Raw genomic sequence first — 12,744 nt, 5'->3', positions numbered from 1 at the left:
TCCAGATCTCCCCTGAGCCATCGAGGGTAGGGCGCTGCTCACCTCCTCACCTCTGAACAACACTCGGACACATCTGAGGTGCTATGGCTAAACGCTTAAGATCAGCAGTGGAGATCTCATAAACAAACATAAAAGTAAATATTTTACCAGGCATATGTAGGTACTTGTTAAGATTTATATCATATCTTCAGTGTCCTTGACATTTTACAACAGTGTTTATTTCCTTGCTTGCTAATTCACAGAATTGGATAATCTACAAGGAATTTACACATTAGAAATAAGCAAGATTCTTGGGCATAACTTCATAAATATGACTAGCACAACAACGTTCTAATATAAACATACACAATGCTAAGTAGGAATAAAGCATTTCCTAAGGGCAGAGGAGGTCCTGTATGCCGCTGAATAAGCGTTGTGTGACAACCTGCAGGGAACTCAATGAAGGCAGAAGGACCCAGTCTGTCCCGTGAAGCAGCGCCCTGCGCTGCCTTTCCGGGCTGAACGCACAGAGGAAAGAGGCTGGGAATTAGGCCAGTGAATCAATGACCCTCCAGTTGTATCAGCCCAGCACTCTTGTCAGGGGAGGGGAGATAAAACAATTCCAAGGCTAGAACAGCTCTACGAAGAGAGTGGGATCTAGTCTACAAACGTGGACTCCTTTTTTTCCAATGAAGAAAAAACCCATGAGTAGTCTATGTTTGTGACCATTTATAAAGTCCAACATGTGGCTTGTATTCACAGTTATTAGCGCTCACGCTAAGATTACAATGAAAATAAATCCCATTGTAATGAATAACTCTATTTTCACCTGGTTACTAATGGGACATAAAAATCATTCTGAGACATCATTTCATAGAGACACCTAATGAAATTGTTGCCAACAAAAATCTGTAAAAATTAAACTGGGGGTTTAAAGATTCCTCTGTAATGCGAGGGAGTAGCTGTGAACAGTTTTGGAGAAGGCACACGTTGTAACCAGATGCAGGCTTTTGTTACTCAGTTAAGGATGTCAGAGGCGTGTGCTTTTTTCCCTGACTCATCCTTTTCCCTAGTGGATATTCTGACCCTTAGTCCTGGCAAATCCAGCAGTACCAAAAAGTTCTCTCTGGTACCTCATTAATCACTCCCCTGCCATGTGCTAGCTTACCTGCAGATGTAATTCTTCTTGCAGGATTCTTGTAAATTCAGGCAGTTTGGTTTCTCCCTGTCCTCATATGAACACACAGGAACAATAGTCTGCCGTCTCCTTTCTGTACAGGCTACGTCTCGACAGGAGCAGAAGAGCATCCCGTAGCTGTGCTTTGGGGGAACTTTGTCAAAAAATAGCCGGAGGGCCTTATGACATTTCCGCTTGTTACAGATTTCATTAGACGTGCTGCTGGTGCAGGGGGTTATGTAAGCAGATCTGAACCTCTTGCAGGTATCATTTAGGTTACAAGCTTTTGCTGCATCCAAGCAATTGTTCCCCTTTGAAAGTACTGGCTCCACTAGAAAAAACAACACAACAGCAGTAAGAATTGCGTCACATTTATATTGTGTTTTGATGTTTGTCTTTATTTCACTGTTAATGAGATCCTGATTATATATTTGTTACATACAAAACTTTCAGTGCCAGAAACCGTGACCAGTCCTTATGTTTCTCAGGGTAATGGTTTAACGAGTGAAAAAGAGCACAGGCATGTGTTAAGGTCAGAATGCTGGCAAATAAATGACGATTACACCAGGCAGACTGTACTTCATCTTCTTTGTAGCAGACATGCAGGATGAATATTGGGTAAGACTTGGCCTCACAAAAAAGCTATTAAAACCGCTGGTAAATCGGAAGGGATACGTTTGGCCCATCTCACGAGAACAGTGAGAAGGTGGGCTCCTAACTCCGGTTTTGTAAGGCTCTGACATTTTTAATTGTTTCCTTGAACAGTACATATGACGTTCAGCGTCTACACCAGGTAACAACATTTAAATGTAATTCATGTACTCTGCAGAATGTAAAAGCCACATGCCTGTTACTACAATTTTTGACGTATAAAAACAGCCCACCCAGACAGAAAGGAAAGCAGGTGCAGCCCCGTGACTGTAAGCTCTCTAAGGCCACCCACAAGGCCTGTAAGCTCCATTGTTATAAGATCTATAGATGCCACCTGAACCCGGGAAGTTTTATGAAGTTTACAAGCTTTGAAAAAGCTGACGTATAATTAACAAGTGGCTGTGAAAGAAACATTTTAAAACAAGGAGTATGTCTCTCTCTCACACACACACACACACACGCGCTACAAGAAGTTACAGAAAAAATTAAACTCAGATAAAAGTTAAGACTATAATTACACATTTAATTTTGCAATACGTTATCCAGATATTAAAACCCAATGTATGCTTTCCTTGAAAATGAAGGCAACTGGCATTAGAATGCAAAATTCAATTAAGAATAATCGTAATGCTGCTTTGGATATTAGGAATGCCAACATCACAGATACAAGAAAATACATTAACTTCCCACTGTTATGGAATTTGCAAGTTGGACAAAACATTTTGCGAATATCTAAAACTCTGCAGCAACCTCCTATGGGGGATGGCCAAAGATAAACATCGCAAACGATCTAAAAAGCTCTAAGTTCCTCTTAAAAAAAGATTTTTTTTCTAGATCTTCCACCTTTTCCCAAAAACTCAGCCCAAGGCCCTTCTACAACTCAGTGCCACTCCTCTCCATTCTCCTACCACTCTGCCTCCCATTCCCAGATCAGGACATCAACCTTTTCTCTGTTTCCACGGCAGTAAAAGACGATGTAGCTTGGCTGACATGGTGCACCAAGGTACTGCATTTGCTTGAACTGACTGTGCCCGAGACAGTCCTTGGATGCTAGCACACACTTCACCTTATACAAATATATCACCTGCTACTATCCCATGTTTCTTACATATCCAGAAATAACGCAATGCGTAAGTAGCATTAGATTTTTCATGCTAGTGATATGCTCTAACTACATTCAGTGGGTTCATACATTTAACCTTTGTCCATTTAACTTTCATACTCCAATCCCAGTTTCTTGCACAATAAACTGCAAATTTTTGCTTCTTATCTTCACAAATTACAAAATTATAAACATGCAACATTCGACTATAAATTAAGAGAGCCAAGCATTTCTCATAATAGCAGCCTACCGCAGTTTAAGCAACACCAGATGCAGAAGAGATGAGATATCCAAAATACAACCCTCTCATAAAATCGTAACATTTTTATATAAAATGTTGTATTACATTAGCATACAACTATAATCTTAACTACGAACTCACAAGGTTTTTTTTATACAGTATATAGAATTATATGTTTAGTACAAATATAATTACTATGTAATCTGCAGGGCATGTAATTATGCAATATATGAATAGTACATGCTAATTACTATGTGATTGCAGAGTAATTATATGGTTATTTGTGCCTGGGAGTCAACTGCTGAATTCCACTCTTTAAAACAAGATTCCATGGAAGAGCTCTGAATGGCGCATTTCAATACGAACAGACATGAGCTTACTGTATGATGTATTATAAAGCATTCTTTAAAAAAAAACCCAAGATGTAATAAAGCACCTCTTTGCTGATAATCATATGCATGTTTTCCATTAAGGGTCCAAAATGTAGTAAGTTCTGATACAGAATTAAAAAGCACTGTGACTATGAACACCTCAAAAATCAGAAGGGACAGGTTAATCAATCTTCTTTAAAAATAGAGCACAAGCCAATACACTGACCACACAAACAGCAGTGAAAGTTATCTTGGATGAAAGTTGAATTAGGTGCAAATTGTTCATAAACAATAGTTATGCTCATTCATATCTTTCATACAATTTACATCTACCCAAGACTTGCATTCCTCTACATGTCAACTCTGAACATGGACCAGGTCTTTTGGTGTTTGGTTTGGTTTTTTTTTTCCCTAGAACTACCCCTGGCTGTAACTTGCCACTTGCCTTTTCTAGTTTGATACATATGTCTCTAGCTATTGTTTCTGCCATATTTATCATCACATTATACAAATTACTTCTACCTTTTAAAACCAAGACTAACACAGCACGTGAGAGATATGCATCAACTGCATTTGAATTAAACAAGACTGTCTAAACCAACTCTTCTCATTAATGCCAGCTTCTCCCAAGCTTTTAAATCATGTTTTAATGCAAAATTTACAATCCAGAACACACTTTATGCTTTATTTGTATTGCAAAAGTACAATATAATTATTCCTAAGTCCTGTGGTAACTACAAACAGTTAACAAGACTGAGAGTGTTTCTGAGGATTACTTACGCAGCAGTAATACGCAAGGTCAAAATTTCACTCAGCTTCTGTTCTGTAAAGCTTAAATTATTAAGACAGGCAGAAGTTTGGCTCTTACTAGGTACCAACTATGTTAAGAGCAAATGGATCTAATCCAGAGCTACTTTTCCTGCCAGCATCCTTTGGGAAAGGTCTGTGTAAGGAGATCCTTTTTCAGTTCCCCCCTCTCTTGGGGCACTTGGATGTGCATTGAGGGTGGTCAGAGCAGCAGCTTGGGACAAGTAACGATTCCTTCCCGCTACCATTTCCCCACCCAGAGCTTCCTCTCTCCCAAGTCCGCTTTGCCTTGGGCCCATTCTGGAAATCTCTGCCAAACCATGCAGCTCTCCGCTCCTGCCAAATCACTGCAGACTCCGAGGTAAATTACTTCCAGACAGGTGATAAGTGATGCCTCACGCCTGTGTGCAAGGCACTGGTTCCCACCCATGGCAAGGGGCCCAGCCAGCAGAGCAGATCTGCAAACACCAGGATGCTGCCTCCCAGCAGAAGTCACCAGCAACTGCGAGCTGCTTTGCCGCCCTGGGTGCTACCCTGATGCAGTGCAGGCAGAGTCACGGCAGAACACAGCCAGAGCCAGGAGCTGCTGCCTTGGTGGGAAAGCAGCAGCTCCCAACATCCATAGAGTTAGGATGCCTAAAAATGTCCTCCTATCAGGCAGTTTGCTGTACACTATGTGCAAAAACTCTGGGGCAGCAATAATTGGCTTACTTACACTAACTTACTTCTACATGGATCACCGGCTCACAGCTCTTCTACTGCACATGTAACACCTGCATGCAAGGTGAGATGTTTTTCTGATAAATTTTACTGATGAAAAAAGAGGCCTTGTATTATAGTATAAGGTGTTACCACGTTGATATTTGTTATCTCCTGAACGCCCCCGACCCTGGCCCAACATTGTTACAGCTGCAACAGTTCTGGACTCAAGCTCCCATACGACAGCAGAAAGAAGCCAGCCAAACGCTCCCGTCTTTTATCCGGAGATATTTCTAAAGTTTTAATAGGGCTTCCTTGCCCTGTGTGATCTTCTTTATGCTTCACCCTCTTTCACAGTCTCTTCACCTTAATCTTTCATCTTTCTTGCATTTCCATTTCTATTTCATTTCTGCACCTACGGAGCCTTTGGCTGTCTCCTCAACTCCTGTTAACTCCACAGTGCACAAGAAGGGATTCTCAGCGGATATTGGTAGCTTATTCATGTTCCCACTAGATGGAAGGAGTGAAAGGACTATTACTTGTTCTATAAGATTCTTATTAAACAGCAAAATGGACACGTAGTTTTCAATTTTCTTACAGTACATAAAAAGCAATTTACTGAGGTTGCCATTAAAATTACAATTACTATTTGCAAGTGATTAGCATTTTTTCTAGTGTCTTTAGTGAAGGGAATGCTGTAAAAAGAGCAGTAAATGTTAATGTGATGGAAGGCAAAATTACGAAGTGATAGAGGTGACCACACAGATATGGGCCTACTTCAATGCAGGTGCAGAATATGGCATATAGGAACCAAAAAACAACCAGAATAAAGAGGAGAACCATGATCCCACTTTAACAGAAGTGCTGCTATGGGGTTCACCAAAGTACTTCCGCTTTGTAAGAAGAACAGATTAAAAAAATAAGGAAAGCATGGGAAATATTGTCATCTGCATCTTAATGGATTCAAATAAACTACCATTTTCCTGGACAAATTATTTCTAATCCCAAATGGCAGAGAAAAAACAAGTAATCCCCGAGAAATCACGAGACTGATGCACATATATGTTCATGTTATTCTGAGGTTCTACTTGTCTTCTATTCAGCCTTTAGAGAAGTTAGGCATACTTTAAACCTTTTCCATAATCATGATAAGCAGGTGCTTTACTTTTTTAAATTAAAGCTAATACATTACCAGCTATACCCAGGGCTTTCAGAGTACTACCAAATACAACAATAGGCATGTTGAAATTACAATAGATGGCAGCAGTAGGTACACCAGGTGACAAGGATGTTGAGACTGACTCCTGTGTGCAGAAGAGCACACCCAGGACTAGAGCAACAAAAGGACCTAAACCAAAACTGCCTCAACTGAGACTTTAGGGTCCTGAGACCAAAGCTGGAACATTTTACATTCCTGGTCAGTCCTCCCCAGTCCTGGGCATGCAAGTCTTTGATAACGCAAATTCCACAGGTCCCTAGAATTCTTTTCTGAATACACCTATAAATCCACCTGAGGAGGTAACGACTATCTCTTGTCCAAGCCCTATAGAGATCAAGAACATTTACATTACTTAGCGTGAATCAACAGACATGATTTGGAAGTGTTCATCACTACCATGTTCTGCACAAATCCTATGCCCAAAGTCTTTTTCAAAACACCCTGGCCTTTATTTTTATGAGACTCCACTGATGAATCATCAGTCGGGATCTAGGACACTTTGGTTCTTATCTGATCTGGAGACTCAGAACTGCCATTCTCATTTCCCAGAAGGGTTCTCAAACATCTCACTGTAGGGTGTTCTCAAGAAGGTGCACGGGAAATAGTGCATACTGCAAAACACAGGAGAGAGCATGATGTTTCAGCCCAAGGATGAGAGCTCTCCCTGGGAGGCAGATTGCTGGGTTCTGGCCTGCACCCAGGAAAGAGAGTTATTTCTCTTACAAGAGCAATGACTGGAAACCAGGATTCCCTTCCTGAAGATAACTCCCTTAACTGTAAGTCTGCAGAGGCATGATCCCACTTGTGCTCTCTTCTTCGAATCCCTTCTAAAAAAACATAATGCTTTTGATACCACAGCTCCTCCCCTTCCTTTCAGACCAACCTACTGCCTAATCCATAGGGTAGTCTCCCAGGCTTTGTGAAAACCCATAGAAGAGCACAGCACAGGCATCCCACTTCCTCAAAGACTATTCTGATCACTAACTTAATGACTAAAGCACCATAACATCTTCTGCTAGGTGCCCATTAAAAGAAGAGTGGCTCTCTACTACCAGGAGCATACACCGATTGCTGTGTGGACAGATGCACCTGCCTGAGGCTGTGAATCTGGTTCCTCAGGTTCAAAGTCTTCCAACAAATCTGTTTCTGTATTTCTTATTGTCCATCTAGATATTTATTGTGCAGGGTTTCTTGTTGGTTGTTTGGGGTTGGTTTTTTGGTTTAGTTTTGGTTTTTTACACAGTATTCCCTGTGCACTTTATAAGGATACTGGGCGTCTTTAGATATCACCTGGAAGCAGGAGCTCCTGACGTTACATGCCTGAATCTATCTCTTGGTCTGTTTCTGGATGCTTAATTCTATTAAGAGGGCCACATGCCCTACGTGCTGCATTTTGCATTGCCCAAGTTCTCCACTGGATCTGGCCTCCAATAACTTAGCAGGACTCTTGTCTCCATTTAGAGTTAGATCCTGATACCTTTAGTTGACCATTTCCTGGTGCATTTAATAGACATAACAGACAAAGGCTGCAAGGGAAAACTCCTATGCTGGGTATTTGTTGATGAAAAAGGGGAGAAATGGTGTGTCAAGATTTGGTACTTTCAGTCTTTCTGGGGAGGAATGGGGAAAGGCTGAGCAGAAAAAACAGGTGGCTGAGCCCTCTGGGTTGGCTTAGGGACATCTGCTCAACTTACAGCTTATGTAAGAGGTGTCTTGCAACCCTACAGTGAACTGGTTTAAATTCTTGTTCCACGAGAGCAGCAAGGGAGAGGAAACCCTGCTCCCCAGTGTTAACAACATTGTGATCTGCTGCTGAAATTCTTTCTGTCTTCACTCACACAAATATCCTGATCTATCACCTTTCATTTCTGCTACAAATCTAATGAAAGTTACGCCAGGGTTCCTAATTTTCCACGTGGCACTGAGGATGACAGTTTTGCATTATATTCACGCCAGCATAGTTAAATCCATTTTATTCACTAGAGTTTTTCCGCATTTTCAATAATCTAAGTTCAAGAATTTGGTCCTCTAATGCTACTTTTACTTCTTCTGTCCAAGGTATCTCACGTAGGAGGCAGAAATGTATGAGTAATATCAGAGACTGCTAAACAAAGACACTTCCAATTGTTGCAAACTGATCCAGTCACTGTTTCTCACATTACTGCACTAATTATTTCAGTTCTACCCTAAAGAGTTTTAGGGTGTAGAGGTCATTTTAACATATCTACACTGCACTAGCATTAGGGATGGATTTTGCATGACTGGGACCATATACAGAATATATTTTTTTCTGAGGGAGTAATCTCAGTCATTCCATATACAATTCATGCTCTGTAGTGAGTCAGAGGCTGGTTTTGTGGCTGTACTGAGTCAGAGGCCATGGTTTCAGCTGAGTTCTCCTAATTAATTTTCTGTTAAAATATTCAAAGTGAAAATGCGTTACTGCATATGCTCTCATGCTATACAGTTCAGTATTTTATTATTAGCTAAATACTAAGTCAACAGACTTGAGAAGGAACTAGCACACACAGAAATACAGAATAAACCTGTGAAAATATTCAAACCTACATGGTTGCCATGAGAAGTGATTTACTGCATGCAAGTTCTCAAGACACAGTGAGGGACTGTTTACCAAAGTCATGCCAATTTACAGGGCAACTTTCAGCATTTCTTTTTATTACTGCAGAATTGAATTCACAACCTGTTTCCTCTTTTCCTCAGACTTGATTAATTACCGTGTTAACATAACTACTGTTCTCCTGCTTATAATGGGCTCCCTCTAAAGTGCTGCCCCAGCAAAATAAACCAAGAGAAAGCTTCTAGCTCTTTGCTCTAGCATTGCAATGCTTTCTAATCTCACTATTTTTCAAATTTATGTTCCATTCCAATAAAGCTTGTGTGAATATTATAGCCAATCGGATAATACAAGGTTATGACCCTTGTAATTGATCCTTCAAGGTTCTTTTTGCCTTTTTCCAGTTGACGTGGTAAAAATTACATTTAGATGTGCTTGTTGACACTTGAGAATTCACTTTGTTGGTCATATACACTGTTTCAGAGAGATCACGTTACATAATGATGTATTTCTAGTGCTGTATTTCTTCTATACCTACAACCCCATTAAGCTGTAAGCAAACCTCCCATGGGGCTGTAAGACTACAAGTATCAAGGGGGCAATGCTCCCATACTGTTCAGAGGGAGTATAGCTGGAGAAAGTATTGTGTGAGGATACAGGGTTAAACATTAGCTACTATTTTAAAATATTTTCAAATAAATAAAAGCAGCTTAAAATAAAAAGTTAAATTTCCATTTGTAGAAAAATACACATTTTAATGAACACAGACCATGTGTGCTGGCACTAGAAATCAGTTATCTGTAGCAATGGTTTCTGTATCACATGACCACTGGAATAAAGTGATTAATTGGACTGTCTCAGTAAATGTGATCACTACACTTTTAATTAACCTCTTCAACCTCTTGTACCTTTTAGTTTTGTTATACATTACATTTTTGGAGTTTTACAGTTATTATGCTTGACTAAGCTTAAAACAATGCAGAGTTGTGTTAGAAAGATAAGAAAAACAATTCACACAACTCTTACTGTTCCTAATAAGAAAATACCGCTGATACTGTCATCATAAGGGTAGCTATAAATCAGGTGGAGGACAGACATTCTGAACTCTGTGGCTACGTTCCCACCTAATTTTTGTTTTGGCAGCACGCTGTTATTTAATGGCTACCAGGAAACCAGCTTTTGAAAATTCTTTCTCAACCTAGTTATAATTACTCCATATAAATCATACAATGATCAATTATAATAATCTTAGCTTCATACATTATTTAAACTTAGCATTTGAATCTACACAGCAGGAGTGCAGGAAATTCCAGAGTCCTCTCTCTGCTCACTAACAACTGCTTTATTCCTGAAGTCATGCCAGTTACAGAAAAGAAGGGGCCAGATACGCTCTTAGCTATGACAACGAAACCTGAAATAACCACAGATTTCGGTCGAGGAAAGGTTTTTGGCCCTGAATATGGTATTTTTTCTAACCACACTAGCTTCCTGTTGTTGAAGCTAAATTCAACATGAGGTTTTGCTTTCTTTACGTTGGTGCACCAAAGTCAGAGGAGTTCTTCTACAATTACATACACTGAGAGCACAGCATATTCTTATTTTAAAATGGCTTAGATCTTTCTCATATATATGCACACAGACCAGACACATTTGTATACACACGTATATGTACATAGAATGTTTCAATACTATTTGACTGCATGTCTCATTTCACAAGAAAGCTACTTATATAACTACTAATAAGTATGAGAAGTAATCCAAGTGTTTTTGTTTAACTTAAGGCTGATTCTAACATACCTGGACTCAGTGTGATTTGAATGATACATCTGATGGAAGGAGGAAAGACACTAAAATGAAACAAACTTTCACAAAGGCTCAAGCAAAACATCCAAATATTTTTCAGAAAAACTTTATAACTGGATTTCAAATTAGTAACAAGGATTTTTAGAGCATTTTAATAAACTATATATTTTTGACTATGCAAAATATTAAGCTTATGATTATTACTTTTTTGTACCTTGTCCTATTTCAGTCTCAGCCATAATATATGCTATAAAACGTAAACATAGGGTCTGTTTTGAGGTTTAATATTTTGAAATTTTCCAACACATATTTTAGTGTTTCAACTACAGGCCAAGAATTGCTTTGTCAATAAATCTGTATTTTTCTGTTTTACTTTTTTCATTTCATCAAACGATAAAGCTGTTAGAATGTGGGAAGTGAACACGTAAAAAGTGTTAGGATTTATTAAAAAAAAATAAAACGGTGCTTTTGCACATGCAGAACCACATTTTTTCTCAAGATTAATAGGTGACCCAAAGGAAAGAGGTCAACGGTGAAAAGTCTGGCACAATAGGAAAAGGGCTGAGAAAGCCCTCAACTTAGACTATAAATGTAGATACAAATGGTCACAACTCCAACACCAGGAACAAAAATATAAATCCATATGTCCAAATTTGGGCATCACATGAAATTTGTCCATGGACAAAGCACAAGTAGAAGCTCAGCAAATGGTGCATAAGTAAAAGTTAACTGGTAGGATTTTCAATTTTTTTTTTTTTTTTTTTTTAATAAGAGGCAAATATGACCCACAGCAACTCTCTTCAGGAGATATAAAAACTCTTCCTCAAAAGTCTAACTGGGAATGCCATTTAGCTCATCAGATGGATAAATGCACAGTGGAGGAGCCAAGGAACTTCTCTGTGCTCCTCAGCTGGGCAGACTTTGGTCTGCCCAAAGCCCGAAAAAACTTGCAGCATTTAGATTCAAGCAAAGAAAGGAGACATCAAGGAAGGAGAGCTTGTCAGAGCAGGAAGGAAATTCTAGAAAGACAAGACCTCATACATGATAAAGTTGGCATTCATACTTGATCTTAGAATTGCAAGGTTAGAAAGGATTTCATCAAATAATCCACCCTCCTGCCCAACAGAAAGACCAGCTATAGCCAGAACAAACCCTGACTGATGCTGTCTTAGACATACCCAAGTCCATAGAACCAGAGGGGATGCATGCAAAAGTGCTGAGGGATCTGGCCTATGTCACTGTGAGGCTGATCTCCTTTTCACAGGTCTTGGCGATCAGGGGAACTTCCTGATGACTGGAGTAAAGCAAATGTCACAAATATCTTCAAGAAGGGCAAACAGAAGGATACAGGGAATAACAGGTGGGTCAGCCTAGCCTCAGTTGCAGGGATGATTATTGAGCAAGCCCTCCTTGAAGCCATATCCATGCACATAAAGGACAAGAAGGTGATGAAAAACAGTCAGCATGGATTTACCAAGTTCAAATCAGGCCTGACTGCGTTCTACATTGAGATGACTGGTGCAGTGGACAGAGGGAGAGCACAGTGTCAATTTACATTGACTTTAGCAAGCCTTTTGATACAGTCTCCCATATTAATCCTTGCAGCCAAATTGGAAGAAGAGAGTTTGGATAGGAGGACTACAGGGTGGAAACTGGCCCTGCTTTGAGTGGGACCTCGATGACCTCCAAAGGTCTCTTCCCACCTTAATTATCTGCCTAATCTATGCTCTAACCTGTTTTTCAATAACTCCACAGCCTCTCCAAATAGCTATCCAGTATTCCCTATGCATCCCACTACATTTTTTCCTGGTAGCTAATCTAATTATCACTTCCTGCAACATAATTCCCCTGTTTCCTTACTAACTTTACTCCTTTCCTCTTGGCAATGGCTTTTTAAATTCTTGAAGACTGTCATTCTCCCATCACTCCACTCTTCTTTTAAGCCAATCCTCCCCAATCTACTAATTCTTTCTTTATAACATAAGTCATGGTTTCTAGATATCTAAACTTATGCTATTTTATTCTCAGATTTGAAAAAAAATGCAGATTACCAAAAAAACCATTGACCAAGAGTTACTGTACGAGTTGTACTCAGGAGATCTCTACAGACAGACAAAACC

General features: G+C 39.7%; 1 protein-coding gene across 1 annotated transcript in view; it reads right to left on the bottom strand.

The window, feature by feature from the left end:
- The window catches only part of GFRA1 (GDNF family receptor alpha 1), a 145,069-nt gene that overhangs the window by 53,055 nt on the left and 79,270 nt on the right, over positions 1 to 12,744 (bottom strand). The window contains exon 4 of the mRNA XM_009325919.1: positions 1,148 to 1,487. Within this exon, the coding sequence (XP_009324194.1) occupies positions 1,148 to 1,487 (340 nt within the window). The remainder of the gene's footprint in view (positions 1 to 1,147; positions 1,488 to 12,744) is intronic.

The sequence above is a fragment of the Pygoscelis adeliae genome, unplaced genomic scaffold (genome assembly GCF_000699105.1).
Source record: "Pygoscelis adeliae isolate BGI_AS28 unplaced genomic scaffold, ASM69910v1 Scaffold4, whole genome shotgun sequence".
Classification (NCBI taxonomy): Eukaryota; Metazoa; Chordata; class Aves; order Sphenisciformes; family Spheniscidae; genus Pygoscelis; species Pygoscelis adeliae.
Note: the sequence above shows the minus strand (reverse complement) of the source record. Positions and strands in the feature narration are given on the sequence as shown.